This window comes from Tachypleus tridentatus, chromosome 3, assembly GCF_004210375.1.
Source record: "Tachypleus tridentatus isolate NWPU-2018 chromosome 3, ASM421037v1, whole genome shotgun sequence".
Classification (NCBI taxonomy): Eukaryota; Metazoa; Arthropoda; class Merostomata; order Xiphosura; family Limulidae; genus Tachypleus; species Tachypleus tridentatus.
The window spans coordinates 117,023,640-117,049,193 of record NC_134827.1 but is presented as its reverse complement, the minus strand read 5'-3'; the positions used below and the strand labels follow the sequence as shown (position 1 = coordinate 117,049,193).

The following is a 25,554-nucleotide window of genomic DNA, read 5'->3' as shown; positions in this document are numbered from 1 at the left end:
ACAGACAGTACTGTTATATTTATAAGCAGTCACACGGACACACAACAGACAGTACTGTTATATTTATAAGCAGTCACACGGACACACAACAGACAGTACTGTTATAAGTAGTCACACGGACACACAACAGACAGTACTGTTATATTTATAAGCAGTCACACGGACACACAACAGACAGTACTATTTATAAGTAGTCACACGGAGATACAACAGACAGTACTGTTATAAGTAGTCACACGGAGATACAACAGACAGTACTGTTATAAGTAGTCACACGGAGATACAACAGACAGTACTGTTATAAGTAGTCACACGGAGATACAACAGACAGTACTGTTATAAGTAGTCACACGGAGATACAACAGACAGTACTGTTATAAGTAGTCACACGGAGATACAACAGACAGTACTGTTATAAGTAGTCACACGGAGATACAACAGACAGTACTGTTATAAGTAGTCACACGGAGATACAACAGACAGTACTGTTATATTTATAAGTAGTCACACGGACATACAACAGACAGTACTGTTATAAGTAGTCACACGGAGATACAACAGACAGTACTGTTGTTATATTTATAAGTAGTCACACGGACATACAACAGACAGCACTGTTATATGTTATATTTATAAGTAGTCACACGGGACACAACAGACAGACAGTACTGTTGTAAGTAGTCACACGGACATACAACAGACAGTACTGTTATAAGTAGTCACACGGACACACAACAGACAGTACTGTTATAAGTAGTCACACGGACATACAACAGACAGTACTGTTATATTTATAAGTAGTCACACGGACATACAACAGACAGTACTGTTATATTTATAAGTAGTCACACGGACATACAACAGACAGTACTGTTATATTTATAAGTAGTCACACGGACATACAACAGACAGTACTGTTATATTTTATAAGTAGTCACACGGACACACAACAGACACAGTACACACGGACATAAGTAGTCACACGGACATACAACAGACAGACAGTACTGTTATAAGTAGTCACACGGACACACAACAGACAGTAGTACTGTTATAAGTAGTCACACGGACACACAACAGACAGTACTGTTATAAGTAGTCACACGGACACACAACAGACAGTACTGTTATAAGTAGTCACACGGACACACAACAGACAGTACTGTTATAAGTAGTCACACGGACACACAACAGACAGTACTGTTATAAGTAGTCACACGGACACACAACAGACAGTACTGTTATAAGTAGTCACACGGAGATACAACAGACAGTACTGTTATATTTATAAGTAGTCACACGGAGATACAACAGACAGTACTGTTATATTTATAAGTAGTCACACGGAGATACAACAGACAGTACTGTTATATTTATAAGTAGTCACACGGAGATACAACAGACAGTACTGTTATATTTATAAGTAGTCACACGGACACACAACAGACAGCACTGTTATATGTTATATTTATAAGTAGTCACACGGACACACAACAGACAGCACTGTTATATGTTATATTTATAAGTAGTCACACGGACACACAACAGACAGCACTGTTATATGTTATATTTATAAGTAGTCACACGGACACACAACAGACAGTACTGTTATATTTATAAGTAGTCACACGGACATACAACAGACAGTACTGTTATATTTATAAGTAGTCACACGGACATACAACAGACAGTACTGTTATATTTATAAGTAGTCACACGGACATACAACAGACAGTACTGTTATATTTATAAGTAGTCACACGGACATACAACAGACAGTACTGTTATATTTATAAGTAGTCACACGGACATACAACAGACAGTACTGTTATATTTATAAGTAGTCACACGGACATACAACAGACAGTACTGTTATATTTATAAGTAGTCACACGGACATACAACAGACAGTACTGTTATATTTATAAGTAGTCACACGGACATACAACAGACAGTACTGTTATATTTATAAGTAGTCACACGGAGATACAACAGACAGTACTGTTATATTTATAAGTAGTCACACGGACATACAACAGACAGTACTGTTATATTTATAAGTAGTCACACGGAGATACAACAGACAGCACTGTTATATGTTATATTTATAAGTAGTCACACGGACACACAACAGACAGTACTGTTATATTTATAAGTAGTCACACGGACATACAACAGACAGCACTGTTATATGTTATATTTATGAGTAGTCACACGGACATACAACAGACAGTACTGTTATATGTTATATTTATGAGTAGTCACACGGACATACAACAGACAGTACTGTTGTAAGTAGTCACACGGACATACAACAGACAGTACTGTTGTAAGTAGTCACACGGACATACAACAGACAGTACTGTTGTAAGTAGTCACACGGACATACAACAGACAGTACTGTTATAAGTAGTCACACGGAGATACAACAGACAGTACTGTTATAAGTAGTCACACGGAGATACAACAGACAGTACTGTTATAAGTAGTCACACGGAGATACAACAGACAGTACTGTTATAAGTAGTCACACGGAGATACAACAGACAGTACTGTTATAAGTAGTCACACGGAGATACAACAGACAGTACTGTTATAAGTAGTCACACGGACATACAACAGACAGTACTGTTATATTTATAAGTAGTCACACGGACATACAACAGACAGTACTGTTATATTTATAAGTAGTCACACGGACATACAACAGACAGTACTGTTATATTTATAAGTAGTCACACGGACATACAACAGACAGTACTGTTATATTTATAAGTAGTCACACGGACATACAACAGACAGTACTGTTATAAGTAGTCACACGGAGATACAACAGACAGTACTGTTATATTTATAAGTAGTCACACGGACATACAACAGACAGCACTGTTATATGTTATATTTATGAGTAGTCACACGGACACACAACAGACAGCACTGTTATATGTTATATTTATGAGTAGTCACACGGACACACAACAGACAGTACTGTTATATTTATAAGTAGTCACACGGACATACAACAGACAGTACTGTTGTAAGTAGTCACACGGACATACAACAGACAGTACTGTTATAAGTAGTCACACGGACACACAACAGACAGTACTGTTATAAGTAGTCACACGGAGATACAACAGACAGTACTGTTATATTTATAAGTAGTCACACGGAGATACAACAGACAGTACTGTTATATTTATAAGTAGTCACACGGACACACAACAGACAGTACTGTTATATTTATAAGTAGTCACACGGAGATACAACAGACAGTACTGTTATATTTATAAGTAGTCACACGGACACACAACAGACAGCACTGTTATATGTTATATTTATAAGTAGTCACACGGACACACAACAGACAGCACTGTTATATTTATAAGTAGTCACACGGACACACAACAGACAGTACTGTTATATTTATAAGTAGTCACACGGACATACAACAGACAGTACTGTTATATTTATAAGTAGTCACACGGACATACAACAGACAGTACTGTTATATTTTAAGTAGTCACACAGACATACAACAGACAGTACTGTTATATTTATAAGTAGTCACACGGACATACAACAGACAGTACTGTTATATTTATAAGTAGTCACACGGACATACAACAGACAGCACTTATATTTATAAGTAGTCACACGGACACACAACAGACAGTACTGTTATATTTATAAGTAGTCACACGGACACACAACAGACAGTACTGTTATATTTATAAGTAGTCACACGGACACACAACAGACAGTACTGTTATATTTATAAGTAGTCACACGGACACACAACAGACAGTACTGTTATATTTATAAGCAGTCACACGGACACACAACAGACAGTACTGTTATAAGTAGTCACACGGACACACAACAGACAGTACTGTTATAAGTAGTCACACGGAGATACAACAGACAGTAGTGTTATAAGTAGTCACACGGACACACAACAGACAGTACTGTTATAAGTAGTCACTCGGAGATACAACAGACAGTAGTTATAAGTAGTCACACGGACACACAACAGACAGTACTGTTATAAGTAGTCAACCGGACACACAACAGACAGTACTGTTATAAGTAGTCACACGGACACACAACAGACAGTACTGTTATAAGTAGTCACACGGAGATACAACAGACAGTACTGTTATAGTTATAAGTAGTCACACGGACGTACAACAGACAGTACTGTTATATTTATAAGTAGTCACACGGACGTACAACAGACAGTACTGTTATAAGTAGTCATACGGACATACAACAGACAGTACTGTTATAAGTAGTCATACGGACATACAACAGACAGTACTGTTATAAGTAGTCATACGAACATACAACAGACAGTACTGTTATAAGTAGTCATACGAACATACAACAGACAGTACTGTTATAAGTAGTCACATGAACATACAACAGACAGTACTGTTGTAAGTAGTCACACGGACACACAACAGACAGTACTGTTATAAGTAGTCAACCGGACACACAACAGACAGTACTGTTATAAGTAGTCACACGGAGATACAACAGACAGTACTGTTATAAGTAGTCACACGGACACACAACAACAGACAGTACTAGTTATAAGTAGTCACACGGAGATACAACAGACAGTACTGTTATATTTATAAGTAGTCACACGGACGTACAACAGACAGTACTGTTACTGTTATCATACGGACATACAACAGACAGTACTGTTATAAGTAGTCATACGGACATACAACAGACAGTACTGTTATAAGTAGTCATACGGACATACAACAGACAGTACTGTTATAAGTAGTCACATGAACGTACAACAGACAGTACTGTTGTAAGTAGTCACATGAACGTACAACAGACAGTACTGTTGTAAGTAGTCACATGAACATACAACAGACAGTACTGTTATAAGTAGTCACATGAACATACAACAGACAGTACTGTTATAAGTAGTCACATGAACATACAACAGACAGTACTGTTATAAGTAGTCACATGAACATACAACAGACAGTACTGTTTTAAGTAGTCACATGAACATAACAGACAGTACTGTTGTAAGTAGTCACACGGACACACAACAGACAGTACTGTTATAAGTAGTCACACGGAGATACAACAGACAGTACTGTTATATTTATAAGTAGTCACACGGACGTACAACAGACAGTACTGTTATATTTATAAGTAGTCACACGGACGTACAACAGACAGTACTGTTATATTTATAAGTAGTCACACGGACGTACAACAGACAGTACTGTTATAAGTATAAGTCACACGGACATACAACAGACAGTACTGTTATAAGTAGTCATACGGACATACAACAGACAGTACTGTTATAAGTTATAAGTACGGACATACAACAGACAGTACTGTTATAAGTAGTCATACATACAAGAGACAGTACAACAGACAGTAGTCACTGAACATACAACAGACAGTACTGTTATAAGTAGTCACAACGGACACACAACAGACAGTACTGTTATAAGTAGTCACACGGACACACAACAGACAGTACTGTTATAAGTAGTCAACCGGACATAGTACAGACACGGACTGTTATAACAGAGTCACTCGGTTACAACAGACAGTAGTTATAAGTAGTCACACGGACACATACAACAGACAGTAGTTATAAGTAGTCACACGGACACACAACAGACAGTACTGTTATAAGTAGTCACACGGAGATACAACAGACAGTACTGTTATATTTATAAGTAGTCACACGGACGTACAACAGACAGTACTGTTATAAGTAGTCATACGGACATACAACAGACAGTACTGTTATAAGTAGTCATACGGACATACAACAGACAGTACTGTTATAAGTAGTCATACGGACATACAACAGACAGTACAGTCACATGAACATACAACAGACAGTACTGTTGTAAGTAGTCACATGAACGTACAACAGACAGTACTGTTGTAAGTAGTCACATGAACATACAACAGACAGTACTGTTATAAGTAGTCACATGAACATACAACAGACAGTACTGTTATAAGTAGTCACATGAACATACAACAGACAGTACTGTTTTAAGTAGTCACATGAACATAACAGACAGTACTGTTATAAGTAGTCACATGAACATAACAGACAGTACTGTTGTAAGTAGTCACACGGACATACAACAGACAGTACTGTTATAAGTAGTCACATGAACATACAACAGACAGTACTGTTATAAGTAGTCATACGGACATACAACAGACAGTACTGTTATAAGTAGTCATACATGAACATACAACAGACAGTACTGTTGTATAAGTAGTCACATGAAGTAGTCACACAGACACACAACAGACAGTAAGTAGTCACATGAACATACAACAGATAAGTAGTTATAAGTAGACATATGAACAGACAGTAACAGACAGTACTGTACCGTATATAAGTAGTCACATGAACATACAACAGACAGTACTGTTGTGTTTTTCACACGAACATAGTCACATGGTACTGTTATAAGTAGTCACATGAACATAACAGACAGTACTGTTGTAAGTAGTCACACGGACACACAACAGACAGTACTGTTATAAGTAGTCACATGAACATACAACAGACAGTACATTGTAAGTAGTGTAAGTAGTCACAACAGACAGTACAACAGACAGTAGTCACATGAACATACAACAGACAGTACTGTTGTAAGTAGTCACACGGACATACAACAGACAGTACTGTTATAAGTAGTCACATGAACATACAACAGACAGTACTGTTGTAAGTAGTCACATGAACATACAACAGACAGTACTGTTGTAAGTAGTCACACGGACATACAACAGACAGTACTGTTGTAAGTAGTCACATGGACATACAACAGACAGTACTGTTATAAGTAGTCACACGAACATACAACAGACAGTACTGTTATAAGTAGTCACACGAACATACAACAGACAGTACTGTGTTATAAGTAGTCACACGGACATACAACAGACAGTACTGTTATAAGTAGTCACACGGACATACAACAGACAGTACTGTTATAAGTAGTCACACGGACATACAACAGACAGTACTGTTATAAGTAGTCACACGGACATACAACAGACAGTACTGTTATAAGTATACAACAGACAGTACAACAGACAGTACTGTTATAAGTAGTCACACGGACATACAACAGACAGTACTGTTATAAGTAGTCACACGGACATACAACAGACAGTACTGTTATAAGTAGTCACACGGACATACAACAGACAGTACTGTTATAAGTAGTCACATGAACATACAACAGACAGTACTGTTATAAGTAGTCACACGGACATACAACAGACAGTACTGTTATAAGTAGTCACACGGACATACAACAGACAGTACTGTTATAACAGACAGTACTGTTATAAGTAGTCACATAAGTTATAAGTAGTCACACGGACATACAACAGACAGTACAGTACTGTTATAAGTAGTCACACGGACATACAACAGACAGTACTGTTATAAGTAGTCAGTACTGTTATAAGTAGTCACACATACAACAGACAGTACTGTTGTAAGTAGTCACATGAACATACAACAGACAGTACTGTTATATTTACAAAATTATTACTAGTGTAAAGCTTGTTAGAAATAACTGAAAGCCAAATTTATTCCGTAGAGAAATAAGAAAAGAAAGAAAACTATTACCCCAGAACGATGTACCTACTGATTGTGAAACCACTAGATATGACTAAGTAAACATGCTACATAATAGTGTCTTTGGATAAAATGTTAACACATACGTTGACCAAGAGATTACACACACACACACACACACCTTCTTCTGAAGAAGAAAGGTCATCTTGGTTTCTCCGGATCATATCTTCAGTTTGTTCCAACAAATTATTTTTATTAATAATTCACAAGCATAGACTTGCTCTATTTTTTTTACTTATTTTCCACAGGCAGTGATAGGGTACGCATGCACTTCCGTGTCCTCCATCACGAGAATTTTCCCTGCTTTCCTATTCGTATCCTACATAGTTTGACGTCATAATGATGTGTGCCACACACGTGCTTACTTTACAGGTTTTTATATAGAAGAAAAGATGACAAAATTTAGGAGCTGATTATACCTACGTTAGCGATTACATTTTACTAATATGTGAACGGACAATCAAAGGAGAAAGTATTATAGGAGTAAAAGCGAAACTGGACTTACGTAACAGGAGAAATTCAGAGAAATCGAGCGTGACCGCGTGACTGACACTTGGCTTTTATAAATATTGATTATTTTACAACAAATTTGTGGCTCTGTTATCAAACTTCCCCGCAATGTGGCTCTACCAATCAATCAACTTTGATTTTTCTCTATCTTCAATCTTATCACCTGGGGACTAAAAACAATTCATTTCACCACAGAAAAGAAAAATACAGACAACGATACAACAAAAACACACACATATATATATTACAACCATAAATGTTTAAGCCGTATACAAAACACATTAACCTGAAATAAAATACGCTGCGTATTTTTACAAAAGGATCCTAAGGTACAAGTTGCAACGCAGGATTATAATGTATTCTAGGTTTTGAAGGTGACTAATGAAGTAGGACCAACACTGCGGTGGGGATACACCGTCTATCAGTCGGTGTATTTATATAACAATACAATGAGCTCAGAATTCAAAATAACTTGTTATGTAAACTATATAAATACAGACAATGTTATTTGTATATAATTTATGATAAAATATAACAATTCTACTAAACTTTTCTTTTTTATAACTTTATCATTACAATTACAATATTACGTATTGCAACAAGTCTAGAGGCAACAGCAGACATCACCCTGAAAAAGTAACAACGGGAACCGGGTGAGACTCGAACCCATGATTCTGATTATACGTTTAACTACATAATGTTTATCGACCGTCTGTTCAAAGTAGGAAAACTGGAGGAACCCAGTTACTTTCCTCGCACGTGCACAACGTATAATGGTCACGTTAATTCAGCCTGACCAGTTAAACGAGATAAAACAAAACAGACAAAAACTGCACAAGCGTACAATTTTTATCTTTTAACACACACAGATAATTATGAGACTTCTTTCCATGACCTACATAAAAAGAGAGAAGCAAAGATGAAGCCAGTAGTTAATATATCTAATTTAATACTGTATAGAGGAGCGGTGCAGTGAGAATACATCATATACATAGATAGATACAAACAAGAACTGATTATAAAGTTTAGACGCAAGGTCACATAAACATTTTTATTGGTTTTCAAACGATACAAATAATAAACATATATATATATATAATTAGATAGGAATACAGGCAGACAAATATATATGAATAGATATAAGTCATATAATGATATAGCATATAAAAATCTCTCTTCACTTGTAAGTCTCTTCGTTCAATTCTTTCATTTTTCTGACTAAAACGAAGGTAGAAACTGATCTAAACAGACCGACTGTGGGGGCACCACTGTCCCCCAGGCTAATATGATGACAAGAGTAATGTGAAATAAGGGGTTTGTCACCACGGTGTGGCACACGTGCATCCACAAACGCAACGTGTGTCGTCACTGAAACCTTTTAATTAGTTAACTCTCGACACCAGAGATATTAGACTTGACATCACGTGATGTATAGTTCACCCCTTACCCACTCTTCTTTATCCAGTGGGGTTGGGGGGGGGGGGCTAGAATCGTACTGATACTTTCCAGACAACTTCTTCCGTATGGTAAGGCTTTCTTGAAACGGAGCGAACGAAGGAAAACACACAGAGAAAGATAATATATACAGGAACCAGAACCGGGATGGTGTGAGGTTCTTTACACTGACGAAGTCCAGTAGGTTTTGTTAGTTCAACAAACGTGATAACACAATCACGAAATCTGACACGAGACCCATATTTATGCGTGGTATGGGAATACACCAATATGAAAACAGCAACCCCCTGGTGTCGCAATCAATCAACATACAAAACTCATCTACAAGTCTTAAAATAAAGGTTATTTTCTTGTTACCATTCGAAACCCAAACACAATTTACAGGAAAGCGAACGACAGGACATTACAGAAACATTGAAACATCTAGAAATCATTATATGATACTAACTTTGTCTTTTTAAGAACATAGTAAATATATATATATTTTATAACCATGGAGGTTATTTGTGTTTTAATAATATATATATTAAATGTTGACAATAGCAGCACCTAATGAGACAAGCATCAGTAAAACAGATGGACAGAAAACCACGTTCTTAGCAAGCTATTAAAACTAACATAATATGACGTCATATGACGAATAGGCCACCATTTCCGACACTTGCTCTCTTTACGATGATGCATTTTAGCACAATAACAGCGGATACACATGCGCTACTTAACACACAACAAAGGGTGGCTTTATTTTCTAATTGGAAACGCTGTTATCTCACACCAGAGGTCGCGAAGGTCAGAGGAGGAATTTCATCTTCTCTAACAAGTATGACGTCACATATACATGAAAGGTTCTACACATTCGTTGTTCCACAGGGCATCGTAACTACAGTACACAGGAGAGATGGGCGAGTGGGTGGTCAAGTGGTGAGTGGGTGGTCAAGTGGACTGAAAGAGAACAGAATCTACTAACAAGAATTACTCATAAATCATTCTGTTTCCTCATGCTTTACAAATAAGAAACTTTTAAAAGTGGTTTGAAGCGTTCAACAAGTACAGAATAATGTTTTTAAAAAAACAGGATCTGTGAACGGCAACCAGTAAATATATACACAACGATCTTTAAAAAAAACAGGATCTGTGAACGGCAACCAGTAAATATATACACAACGATCTTTAAAAAAAACAGGATCTGTGAACGGCAACCAGTAAATATATACACAACGATCTTTAAAAAAAAAACGGATCTGTGAACGGCAACCAGTAAATATATACACAACGATCTTTAAAAAAAACAGGATCTGTGAACGGCAACCAGTAAATATATACACAACGATCTTTAAAAAAAAAAAAAACAGGATCTGTGAACGGCAGCCAGTAAATATATACACAACGATCTTTAAAAAAACAGGATCTGTGAACGGCAACCAGTAAATATATACACAACGATCTTTAAAAAAAACAGGATCTGTGAACGGCAACCAGTAAATATATACACAACTATCTTTTTAAAAAAAAAAACAGGATCTGTGAACGGCAACCAGTAAATATATACACAACTATCTTTTTAAAAAAAAAAACAGGATCTGTGAACGGCAACCAGTAAATATATACACAACGATCGTTTAAAAAAAACAGGATCTGTGAACGGCAATCAGTAAATATATACACAACGATCTTTTTAAAAAAACAGGATCTGTGAACGGGAACCAGTAAATACATACACAACGATCTTTAAAAAAAAAACGGATCTGTGAACGGCAACAAGTAAATACATACACAACGATCTTTAAAAAAAACAGGATCTGTGAATAACTACCAGTAAATATATACACAACGATCTTTAAAAAAAAAACAGGATCTGTGAACGGCAACCAGTAAATATATACACAACGATCTTTAAAAAAAACGGATCTGTGAACGGCAACCAGTAAATATATACACAACGATCTTTAAAAAAAAAACGGATCTATGAACGGCAACCAGTAAATATATACACAACGATCATTAAAAAAAGAAACGGATCTGTGAACGGCAACCAGTAAATATATACACAACGATCTTTAAAAAAGAAATGGATCTGTGAACGGCAACCAGTAAATATATACACAACGATCTTTAAAAAAACAGGATCTGTGAACGGCAACCAGTAAATATATACACAACGATCTTTAAAAAAAAACGGATCTGTGAACGGCAACCAGTAAATATATACACAACGATCTTTAAAATAAACGGATCTGTGAACGGCAACCAGTAAATATTTACACAACGATCTTTAAAAAAAAACAGGATCTGTGAACGGCAACCAGTAAATATATACACAACGATCTTTAAAAAAAAAAAAAACAGGATCTGTGAACGGCAGCCAGTAAATATATACACAACGATCTTTAAAAAAACAGGATCTGTGAACGGCAACCAGTAAATATATACACAACTATCTTTTTAAAAAAAAAAAACAGGATCTGTGAACGGCAACCAGTAAATATATACACAACTATCTTTTTTAAAAAAAAAAACAGGATCTGTGAACGGCAACCAGTAAATATATACACAACGATCGTTTAAAAAAAACAGGATCTGTGAACGGCAATCAGTAAATATATACACAACGATCTTTTTAAAAAAACAGGATCTGTGAACGGGAACCAGTAAATACATACACAACGATCTTTAAAAAAAAAAACGAATCTGTGAACGGCAACAAGTAAATACATACACAACGATCTTTAAAAAAAAAAACGGATCTGTGAACGGCAACAAGTAAATACATACACAACGATCTTTAAAAAAAACAGGATCTGTGAATAACTACCAGTAAATATATACACAACGATCTTTAAAAAAAAAAACAGGATCTGTGAACGGCAACCAGTAAATATATACACAACGATCTTTAAAAAAAAAACGGATCTGTGAACGGCAACCAGTAAATATATACACAACGATCTTTAAAAAAAAAACGGATCTATGAACGGCAACCAGTAAATATATACACAACGATCATTAAAAAAAGAAACGGATCTGTGAACGGCAACCAGTAAATATATACACAACGATCTTTAAAAAAGAAATGGATCTGTGAACGGCCACCAGTAAATAAATACACAACGATCTATATCTTTAAAACAAAACGGATCTGTGAACGGTCACTAGTAAATAAATACACAACGATCTATATCTTTAAAACAAAACGGATCTGTGAACGGCCACCAGTAAATAAATACACAACGATCTATATCTTTAAAACAAAACGGATCTGTGAACGGCAACCAGTAAATAAATATACAACGATCTTTATTAAAAACAAAACAAAACGGATATGTGAATGGAAGCCAGTAAATAAATATACAACGATCTTTAAAAAAACCGGATCTGTGAACGGTAACATTTGATGAAGCTTCGAAGATAACAAGATGAACCCGGACATCTAAGAACTCTCTCTCTCTTATGGTTATTTGTGTTTGTACAAGTACAGGTTAACTTGTCGACTTTTTCCTCTTGGTTTTAGCGACTGTCAAGTGTATTTATCAATTTTACACTAGAACCGGAGTAACCCGCACTTACTCAGGCCGCTATCAGTGTAATTAATGTCCATGCACTATCTACACATACACTTGGTGTAAATATATCAACTATCTACACATACACTTGGTGTAAATATATCAACTATCTACACATACACTTGGTGTAAATATATCAACTATCTACACATACACTTGGTGTAAATATATCAACTATCTACACATACACTTGGTGTAAATATATCAACTATCTACACATACACTTGGTGTAAATATATCAACTAACTACACATACACTTGGTGTAAATATATCATTTCTCTTAATAGTCCCATAATAATTTGCACTTTCATTAGATATGTATTAACCATAAAATATTTACGTAAATCCTTTTCAATGTTCATCAGCTAATCCCTAAACTAATGTGGAGTCTAGTTTATAGGTGACCTTTTTGTTTTATTTGAAAATATATATTTACTGAGGAAAGGTGTTTAGGTCTATCCTCATCGTGTATACAGTATCTGTCTAGTTCGCTTACTAGTTCGTTTTTCAAATTTTGTCATGCCATGTGTGCTAACTACAACTGAACTCTAACAATAACACACAAACATGTATAACGCAATCGTCGGGTACTTCTTTTAAAACACTAAATATATGATACAACTGGTTAATTGTGCCAGATTAACTAGTTATGTTCTCCCACACATACAGAGTTGTGGTTTATATTATCTTTCTCAGTAAATTGTAGAAAGTGGATCGTCAAATCGCTTATGTCCAGTATCGCTAGCTATCTGTTTTTTGTTGGTTTTTACAGGAATATCGCCTGCCATCAGGCCTCAAAGAACTTGGATTTTTTTACTAAGAGTTGAAAAACATAATTTATTTGTGTTAAAAAATTAAAAACACACAATTAAGAAATATGCAACGGACAGAAAGATAAGTGCAGATAAATTATTTTAGCACGGCCTCTTGTAGGCCTTTTTTTTTCACATTGCCAAATACTTTACTGTTCAACGCGTTACGCCTCATATCTCAAGTGCGCCTGTATGCGCGCATGCGTAAATACACTAAGAATCAATGCGCTAGGCTTAAATAAAAGTAGAAAAGTTAGACACGCAATTTGGAATGACTAAAACCACGTAAAAGCTCGTGCAAAGAAAATAATATAGAAAATTAATATGATTTATCATTATAGAAGATAATAAAGAAATTCGTTGCAAAAATATTTACTAAAATTAAATATATCTACTGGGTACATGCGATTGGCTTTATTTCCATTTAAAACCAAAAGATGTCACTACGTGTGCACCGCTTAACATTTAATGTTATCACCTACGCGTGTAGCGTTTTACTATTAAATGTTTTCACACTATCTGTTCTAGCTCCTCTATTTTATAAAGATTCAACAGGTAGAATGAAGAGAAAAAAAACGTGTAGTCACAAATCGTCGCAAAACCAAGGTTCGAACCGCTGGTCCGCAGAAGATCAAGTGTAGTAATTTGATATGAAAAAGTTAGAACAAAAACAAACACTGATAAAGGTACTAGCGGTAATACGTGCGACAGTTAGGGACAAAATGGTACATTTAGTGACAGTAAAACTACATTGTGAAAAAGACAAAACTAGAAGAGCCACGTGATTAGCTGTAGAACAAAGGAGTAGAACCAGCAAGACATTTCACCATGACATATTTGTTCTTCCAGTATCGAATAAGAACCTTTTAAAACTGCCATACCTGCTGTCCTAATTTGGTGGCGTCTCTGACCCCACGTTAAGAGTCGTAAAGTACCTTCAGGTCACATCGTAAATCGCCAAAAACCTGATTCGTATAAAACAGAAATGAACCAATGATGGGAAATGAATGGTAACTGGTGCTAGTTTGTAAGTTGTTTTTTCTTGTAATAAATACCTGAAGAATATTGCATATTACAGTGATCTTTTATACGCTTCGTGCACCGTGTGCACAGTTGTTGCATACTGACTGCACGCCAGGTCTCACATTGGTAACCACTGAAAATAACAACAAACAACAGGTTTCTTTGTTACTAACTTTATGCAAACTATATATCAACATAATGAACAACACTAACATTCAGAACAATCAATTAAAGTTGTTGTTTAGCGTAAAAACTACCTGCGTGTTATATCAAACGCACATCGACCTACCTGCTGTGACCGTCAGGGGTATCGGGCCTCTGAATTTATCGTTGTAGACTTCCCCGACAAAACTACGCAATGCGCCACCTGTATCATGTCTACCGCAGGATATCGAACCCCAGGTTTTAACGTTGTGTAAACTTACCGAAAGCAACGACATGTTGTATTATTAAATACAAGTTGTTTTTTGTTACCAGAAAAACGGCTGTAAGTCGAAAACTAAAGTTTACCAAGAATGAAATGTATTTAACAGTAGTAGTCGTGACGTTTCAACAGTGATTACCGGTAGTAGTCGTGACGTTTCAACAGTGATTACCGGAAGTAGTCGTAATACTGGTGTTATCTTCACCCTTATTGTGCCGTAGCCCATGAAAGTCGTGGATACACAGACAGATTTGTGAATAAACGGTTTATTTTGTTGTTAAGCGCATAGCTACACAATGAGCTATTTGTGTTGTGCCCACAGGTATCGAAAACAGATTTTGAGAGTTGTAAGACCTCAAACTTGCCACTGAGCCATCGGGTGCTAAACAGACTAGACAATTTTGTCAGAAGAGATGAGGTCCTGTGAAGTGTTCACGGTGGGCTTTACGGACCACTATAGTCCCAACCCTCTACCTGTCGGCAAGTATCTAACGTGACATTCACTTAATCGTGGTGTTGTTATGAGCCACCTCGTGGCTTGCGTGTGAAATATCTCTCGTAACAATCATTTAACCACGCTGCTGTGATGTAACACCTTCTGACAAACACGTGAAATATCTAACATGCTACTCACTGACTTATGTTGCTCTGATAAGATAACAACAATGTTTAATAATAGTAAGCAGAATTATGTAGCTCGTCGGAAGGTATTGTTCATAATGCATCCAACAGGGGGAGCTAGGATCGGAAATAACATGCAAGGAAGATTGAAAGATATCGTAAACTCCCGACAATAAGAATACGAATCTGTTAGTTTACCATGTTCAACACCTCCCTGTTGGTGTATACAAACAAAGATAAGTATTTGGTTTTATACAGGTATATCAGAACTCCTTTATTACTATCACATATCATGCTCTTATTCCAACTTTCTGCAACAACTTAGCTTCTGGCCTTCTCAAACGCTGTGTCTGATGTTTAAACGATGACGTAAGTTGGTAATATTCTATTAATTTAGGCACCTCACTATTTGGTTGTAATCTATTTCACCACGTCCTGTCCTACTCCACCTGAAGACCGTGCATTTTGACGATACTCCTGCAATGTAGATTCCAATGTAAAAGACTTCGACGTAATATTGTCACGTTCAAAGCACACCCCTCCTCCCTGCAATGTTTCCATAATCATTATAGTCTACGGGAACGAAGGTTTCCGAGGACCATTTTACACAGCGCGATAGTTCAGAAAAACACACACGGTGTGTCCAGCGTACGAAATTGCATGAATACTCGTCTCATTTTCCACGTGCTTCATGTACGACAGTTAAGCACACATATTTTGTTAATTTAGTTAATTTTCAAGATGGGAGTATTCCTCCATTGTACTATATGCTGTTGCTTGGATCACTCAAACGACCTTTACGACTGACCTTTGTGCTCGATGATTCTCCCCTGTTACAAAATGCTGCACTTTGCTTATTACCATTGGTGTACAATTCTTTCATGTTTCTTCCTGAATTACCCATATGACCCCAAATTGACCCATATTCCTTTTTTTTTTTTTTCCTTAAAACCATTAAGTAAAAGGGATATCCCTCTCTTGGAAATTGTATTTCCCCGATCTACACACATTGTCTGAGTGTATGAAGTTTCCAGTAACATCTCACTTCCCTTGTTCAAAAGAATGGCAAAATGTAGTTTGATACAATCTGTTCCACTGCGACTTCATGTTGGTTGTGGTTGTCACGTGCTTGCTTATTCAAAGTTGTTTTAATACAATATATTCAACCCTCTATCGTCGAAAGAAGAGTTAATAGTTTCTATTAAACCTGCTTCAGTTGTATTACAGTAGCAAAACAAATCTACGAGGCCACAAAATAATGTAAAAATATTAATCACATATCGAAATATAAAATTTCAGTACCGACTGCAATACATGTTAACAAAATTATATGACTGACAGATAGAGACACGCCCTTTCTCTAAATGTTGAGTGGGTTCTACCTCAGCTCTCACGTACCATTCTTTATCGGTACAATTCTTCCCTCTAGAGTTCCTAAAAAGTCATCAAAATATACATTAAATACGTGCTGTAATACTTTACTAAATCTTACATTATCAAACTAAACCTCCGACTGAAAGAATACGGAATAACACTAAATACTAACACAAGCACTTAAACATATAAACGGTGTGTCTTTTGGTTTTATATTCTCACCTTATTACAGCCATGCTCTGTTATCACCCATCTTCGTCTAATTTTGCGATGTGGCAGAATTATATATAACTAGTTCACATCTACTTCAGTTGAACTATTGTTTTGACCAATAAGAAACACATGAACTAGCGAATCATAAAGAAATATGGAATGAATATACAAACAAACTGTATCACATCCTATTGCTATGAACATGTCGTTAACATTAACCCTACGTTTTATATTTACAAACTGTATATCGTCTGTTTCACTGTATCAACGACCTCTGTGGGATTACACGAAAACTAACAAAAACTGACATGATATTTATATGTAAATCTTGGTGGCTTGTTGGAGTCCTGGAACTTTAACAGTTCGCGAAAGTTCAGGGAGGCAGCGACCCCTAGTGTTGAAAAGATTGAGAACAGCAGGTATCTTACACGTTAGGTTTGTACTTATCAAGCCACACTGATAAGTGAAGATAATATAATTGGATATTCAGAGCCTGCTTTTGTTCACAAAACTCCATTCATAAAATATAATTAGTTCAACAAAGCCGATCTGTATTCACCAAACTCCATTTTTAAAATAAGAACATAAAATTGGTTGAACAGAGCTAACCTGTATCTTACGAAATAGATAGTCTCTGACAAGATGCCAACATGAAAACAACCACTGGTGTGTAGAACACTCGTATTTTCCATAACTAAGATACATCTATTATTTCTTGAAGTTACATAATTCTGTTCAAATCCACATTTAACACATTTTACTCGCATTTTCTATATTTTTATTCATTCGTAATAATATTTTTAATTTAGAAGTACCCCTACAACGTCATTAATTCCACGGTTTTTAGTACCAGGTATTTAATATGCATCAAGAATAAATAAACTAGTAACTGCTATAATCAAACCGTGCCTTGAAAATGACACGAATCTTAACAACACGTTGTCAATATAACATTTCGTTTTTCTTTATAGAACCACCTGAGTAACCTTACCCCCATCAAGTAAGTGACGACCATTGTGTCACGCAAGCACGACATTGTTATGGAGATTGTCCATCATTACAGACGTCGCGTGCACATTATCTATTGCCACCATTGTACAATAAAACAACTAAGCTGGTCTTTCCTAAAAAAAAAAGGTAACACTAGATGGCGCTACGTTTTATTTTTCTTCCTTAAATTGTTATCTTCCATAGAATGGAGGGGTGGCAGAGTAGCTACATTATGAGACAGTAGATATTCTGGATAGCTACACAGATCTACAGGAAGCATATATACAAAATACTAATAAATAGTAGTCTTATTTATGTCAAGTAAACTTCAGTAAGAACAAGTTAAGGTAGTGAGAGAAAACGAGACTTTCCCAGAACTTGACAAACCAATAACGTTGCTCTTGTACGATCATGACAGCAATTATATACGTTTAAGAACCTGGTTTGTTGCCTTTAGTGACGTCATAAAGTTAGAAGCATTCGTTACAGCAGACCTACAGTATATCCCAGTGAGACTACAATACATTCGCGCACGTGTAACGCTTCAATCTGGGTGGATATAGAATATAACCAAAGGTGACTCTGCTCTAAAACGAACAAAATCTATCTTACAAACCAGCACCTTCAAAAGCCAGTTACCACTATACATATACGATTTGTACTGTCTGTCTATAAAATCGTTAGGTTTAATTAAAACCGACGAGTTGATAAAGTACATCCAATCATATCATTTTCTTTTTTCCTTAATAGTACTGTTCGCAAGGCTAAAAATATTTATGCGGAAAACTAAACAATAACAACATGATAAAGAATCGGTGGTAATGACTAACTGCCTTCCCTCTAGTGTCACACTAGCGCAGATAGCCCTCGTGTAGCTTTGCGAGAAATTCAAAAAGCAAACCAAACGAAACTGAGTGAAACCAAGACTACAATAGAACTGAACTGAATGTTCTAAAAAGAGATAGATATGTAAAACAACGTTGTTTTAAACGCAAAATTACACGACGGCCTATTTGCGCCATGTCCACCGTACGAAATCAAAAATCGTCATTTAGCGTCATATGTCCTTAAAGTAACAGCTGATTGACTACAAGACCACATACAATACAGTATTTTTTACAAACGAATTTCTACAAATGAGAAAAGGAATATTTTTAGAACAGCTTCAAGAGTTAGCCTAAATAATATATCGTTACATACGTTACATTACATGTACAGTGTAAGGTAGTGCTCATTACATGTACAGTGTAAGGTAGTGCTCATTACATGTAGTGTAAGGTAGTGCTCATTACATGTAGTGTAAGGTAGTGCTCATTACACGTACAGTGTAAGGTAGTGCTCATTACACGTACAGTGTAAGGTAGTGCTCATTACACGTACAGTGTAAGGTAGTGCTCATTACATGTAGTGTAAGGTAGTGTTCATTACACGCACAGTGTAAGGTAGTGCTCATTACACGCACAGTGTAAGGTAGTGCTCATTACACGCACAGTGTAAGGTAGTGCTCATTACACGCACAGTGTAAGGTAGTGCTCATTACATGTACAGTGTAAGGTAGTGCTCATTACATGTACAGTGTAAGGTAGTGCTCATTACACGTACAGTGTAGGTAGTGCTCATTACACGTACAGCGGTGTAGGTGGTGCTCATTACACGCAGTGTAAGGTAGTGCTCATTACATGTACAGTGTAGGTAGTGCTCATTACATGTAGTGTAGGTGCAGTGCTCATTACATTACAGCGTAAGGTAGTGCATCATTACATGTACAGTGTAAGGTAGTGCTCATTACATGTACAGTGTAAGGTAGTGCTCATTACATGTAGTGTAGGTGAAGTGCTCATTACATGTGGTGTAAGGTAGTGCTCATTACATGTACAGTGTAAGGTAGTGCTCATTACATGTACAGTGTAAGGGTAGTGCTCATTACATGTACAGTGTAAAGGTAGTGCTCATTACATGTACAGTGTAAGGTAGTGCTCATTACATGTACAGTGTAAGGTAGTGCTCATTACATGTAGTGTAAGGTAGTGCTCATTACATGTAGTGTAAGGTAGTGCTCATTACATGTAGTGTAAGGTAGTGCTCATTACATGTAGTGTAAGGTAGTGCTCATTACATGTAGTGTAGGTAGTGCTCATTACATGTACAGTGTAGGTAGTGCTCATTACATGTACAGTGTAAGGTAGGTGCTCATTACATGTACAGTGTAAGGTAGTGCTCATTACATGTAGTGTAAGGTGGTGCTCATTACATGTACAGGTGTAGGTAGTGTCTCATTACATGTAGTGTAAGGTAGTGCTCATTACATGTACAGTGTAAGGTAGTGCTCATTACATGTACAGTGTAAGGTAGTGCTCATTACATGTACAGTGTAAGGTAGTGCTCATTACATGTACAGTGTAAGGTAGTGCTCATTACATGTAGTGTAAGGTAGTGCTCATTACATGTACAGTGTAAGGTAGTGCTCATTACATGTAGTGTAAGGTAGTGCTCATTACATGTAGTGTAAGGTAGTGCTCATTACATGTACAGTGTAAGGTAGTGCTCATTACATGTAGTGTAAGGTAGTGCTCATTACACACGAAGTGTATTAGCAGTAGTGCTCATTACATGCAGTGTAAGGTAGTGCTCATTACACGTAGCAGTGTAAGGTAGTGCTCATTACATGCAGTGTAAGGTAGTGCTCATTACATGTAGTGTAAGGCAGTGCTCATTACATGTAGTGTAAGGTAGTGCTCATTACATGTACAGTGTAAGGTAGTGCTCATTACATGTAGTGTAAGGTAGTGCTCATTACATGTACAGTGTAAGGTAGTGCTCATTACATGTAGTGTAAGGTAGTGCTCATTACATGTACAGTGTAAGGTAGTGCTCATTACATGTACAGTGTAAGGTAGTGCTCATTACATGTACAGTGTAAGGTAGTGCTCATTACATGTACAGTGTAAGGTAGTGCTCATTACATGTACAGTGTAAGGTAGTGCTCATTACATGTACAGTGTAAGGTAGTGCTCATTACATGTACACAGTGTAAGGTAGTGCTCATTACATGTACAGTGTAAGGTAGTGCTCATTACATGTACAGTGTAAGGTAGTGTCCTCATTACATGTAGTGTAAGGTAGTGCTCATTACACGTACAGCGTAAGGTAGTGCTCATTACATGTACAGTGTAAGGTAGTGCTCATTACATGTACAGTGTAAGGTAGTGCTCATTACATGTACCAGGTGGGTAGTGGTCCTCATTACATGCAGTGTAAGGTAGTGCTCATTACATGTAGTGTAAGGTAAGTGCTCATTACATGTACGGTGTAAGGTAGTGCTCATTACATGTACAGTGTAAGGTAGTGCTCCATTACATGTACAGTGTAGGTGCGTGCTCATTACATGTAGTGTAAGGTAGTGCTCATTACATGTACAGTGTAAGGTAGTGCTCATTACATGTAGTGTAAGGTAGTGCTCATTACATGTACAGTGTAGGTGCAGTGCTCATTACATGTAGCGTAGGTAGTGCTCATTACATGTAGTGTAAGGTAGTGCTCATTACATGTAGTGTGAGGTAGTGCTCATTACATGTAGTGTAAGGTAGTGCTCATTACATGTACAGTGTAAGGTAGTGCTCATTACATGTACAGTGTAAGGTAGTGCTCATTACATGTACAGTGTAAGGTAGTGCTCATTACATGTACAGTGTAAGGTAGTGCTCATTACATGCACAGTGTAAGGCGTGCTCATTACATGTACAGTGTAAGGTAGTGCATCATTACATGTAGCGTGTAAGGCAGTGCTCATTACATGTACAGTGTAGAAGTAGTGCTCATTACATGTAGTGTAAGGTAGTGCTCATTACATGTACAGTGTAATAGTAGCAACTCATTACATGTACAGTGTAAGGTAGTGCTCATTACATGTAGTGTACAGTAGTGCTCATTACATGTAGCGTAAGGTAGTGCTCATTACATGTAGTGTAAGGTGCGTGCTCATTACATGCACAGTGTAAAGGTAGTGCTCATTACATGTAGCGTAATGGTAGTGCTCCATCACATGTACAGTGTAAGGTAGTGCTCATTACATGTAGTGTAAGGTAGTGCTCATTACATGTACAGTGTAAGGTAGTGCTCATTACATGTACAGTGTGGTAGGTGTGCTCATTACATGTACAGCGTGTAAGGTAGTGCTCATTACATGTACAGTGTAAGGTAGTAAGTGCTCATTACATGTACAGTGTGCAGGTAGTGCTCATTACATGTACAGTGTAAGGTAGTGCTCATTACATGTAGTGTAAGGTAGTGCTCATTACATGTACAGTGTACAGTAGCGCTCATTACATGCAACAGCGTAAGGTAGTGCTCATTACATGCACGGCGTAAGTAGTGCTCATTACATGTACAGCGTAAGGTAGTGCTCATTACATGCACAGCGTAGGTAGTGCTCCATTACATGTAGTGTAGGTAGTGCTCATTACACGTAGTGTAAGGTAGTGCTCATTACATGTACAGTGTAAGGTAGTGCTCATTACATGTACAGTGTAAGGTAGTGCTCATTACATGTACAGTGTAAGGTAGTGCTCATTACATGTAGTGTAAGGTAGTGCTCATTACATGTAGTGTAAGGTAGTGCTCATTACATGTAGTGTAAGGTAGTGCTCATTACATGTACAGTGTAAGGTAGTGCTCATTACATGTAGTGTAAGGTAGTGCTCATTACATACGTTACATTACATGTACTTGTTCGTTTTCTTTAAGCAAAGCTAAGGCAACGTAGTGTCCTGACTATATGAACTGACTACAACAGTCTATAAAGTGTTAGGTAGTGTCCTGACTGTATGAACTGACTACATCAGTCTATACGGTGGTAGATAGTGTCCTGACTATATGAACTGACTACAACAGTCTATAAAGTGTTAGGTAGTGTCCTGACTGTATGAACTGACTACAACAATCTATACAGTGGTAGGTAGTGTCCTGACTGTATGAACTAACTACAACAATCTATACAGTGGTAGGTAGTGTCCTGACTGTATGAACTGACTACAACAGTCTATACGGTAGTAGGTAGTGTCCTGACTGTATGAACTGACTACAACAAGCTATACAGTGGTAGGTAGTGTCCTACTGTATACACAGTAGCCTTACATGTGGCGTATACGCATTGCGACATCAAACTATCCCTGGGAAAATGTCTTTAGTGCATGTGTTTGAAAACAACAAAAACTCACCCTCTATTCTCAGTGGTCGAGATGCAACAGGGATTCGACCTAACTACAAGTGGCTATACTCTGACGTCAGTGACTATCTAATATCTGTTCTAATCAAAGTCATTTATCACTTCTGATTCCCTTCATGATATTCATTATTTTAATATTTTGTTCTTCTTCTGTTTTCTTGGTTATTATGAGTTTTTATGTCTGGATTCTTACCTGTCCAACCATCCATCATCTTTCTCATCTTCATAATGTCCATTTCATCACTTCTTTACATCCTTTATTTTTGTGCCGATTCTCAATGTTGTTGCCACTTCAAGATGTTGTTGTTTAGAAACATTAGATGAACCAATCTCTACGTCATTAGCCGTTACAGTTGTCCTAGAACGAGGCTAGAATCCCAGGAGTCTTGCTAGTTTCACCATCTCGAACACGACGTGTACAGCGATCAAGCATTGCTTGCAGGAAGGGGAGGGCAAACACGCATGCACAAACCAGACCAGCTGCCAAGGCCAGAGAAAGGTCAGCTTAGCGAGAACTGTGTTTCTAAAGCTGTTAGAAGTTTGGTGCAGGAATACAAACGTTGACACGACATCAGCACGATCACATTAGAAAATAATTGATAAACATTGAGCACCGGATACGTTTCTCGTGACGTTTAAGAATAAAGAGTCCGTCAGAGTTGCCAAAGTTGATATTTTATTACATTTCAACCAATGAAAAAAACATCGACGGATTTGTACTTCCTGAAACTTACAAGATCAGTTAGTTTTTGGTGATACATATTACTAAACAAAAGACAAAATTCATAAACGTCAGTCACGTGGACGTGGCAAAGATATATTATCTTATCCACGTTGCCCACAGTAACAGTTGGGCTAAGTTACCGCACCTTTATCCACGTTGCCCACAGTAACAGTTGGGCTAAGTTACCGCACCTTTATCCACGTTGCCCACAGTAACAGTTGGGCTAAGTTACCACACCTTTATCCACGTTGCCCACAGTAACAGTTGGGCTAAGTTACCGCACCTTTATCCACGTTGCCCACAGTAACAGTTGGTCTAAGTTACCACACCTTTATCCACGTTGCCCACAGTAACAGTTGGGCTAAGTTACCACACCTTTATCCACGTTGCCCACAGTAACAGTTGGGCTAAGTTACCACACCTTTATCCACGTTACCCACAGTAACAGTTGGGCTAAGTTACCACAGCTTTATCCACGTTGCCCTCAGTAACAGTTGGGCTAAGTTACCACACCTTTATCCACGTTGCCCACAGTAACAGTTGGGCTAAGTTACCACACCTTTATCCACGTTGCCCACAGTAACAGTTGGGCTAAGTTACCACACCTTTATCCACGTTGCCCACAGTAACAGTTGGGCTAAGTTACCACACCTTTATCCACGTTGCCCACAGTAACAGTTGGGCTAAGTTACCGCACCTTTATCCACGTTGCCCACAGTAACAGTTGGGCTAAGTTACCGCACCTTTATCCACGTTGCCCACAGTACCAGTTGGGATAAGTTACCACACCTTTATCCACGTTACCCACAGTAACAGTTGGGCTAAGTTACCACACCTTTATCCACGTTACCCACAGTAACAGTTGGGCTAAGTTTCCGAACATTAACAAAGACAGCACGTAACAAGTAATTCGAATCTCGTTTACTGCTGTTCCTAACGAGACAGCCCCAAGTT

At 37.3% G+C, this 25,554-nt stretch overlaps 1 protein-coding gene across 7 annotated transcripts in view; it reads right to left on the bottom strand.

Annotated features, from left to right (window-relative positions):
• The window catches only part of LOC143247840 (homeobox protein extradenticle-like), a 137,544-nt gene that overhangs the window by 100,512 nt on the left and 11,478 nt on the right, over positions 1 to 25,554 (bottom strand). Inside the window, exon 1 of one of the 7 annotated variants that reach the window (XM_076496375.1) lies at positions 24,070 to 24,337. The exons of the other annotated variants lie outside the window; for them this stretch is intronic. Within the exon in view, the coding sequence (XP_076352490.1) occupies positions 24,070 to 24,112 (43 nt within the window). The 5' untranslated portion in view covers positions 24,113 to 24,337. Of the gene's footprint in view, positions 1 to 24,069; positions 24,338 to 25,554 lie in introns of those variants that run through there. 7 annotated transcript variants of the gene reach the window in all.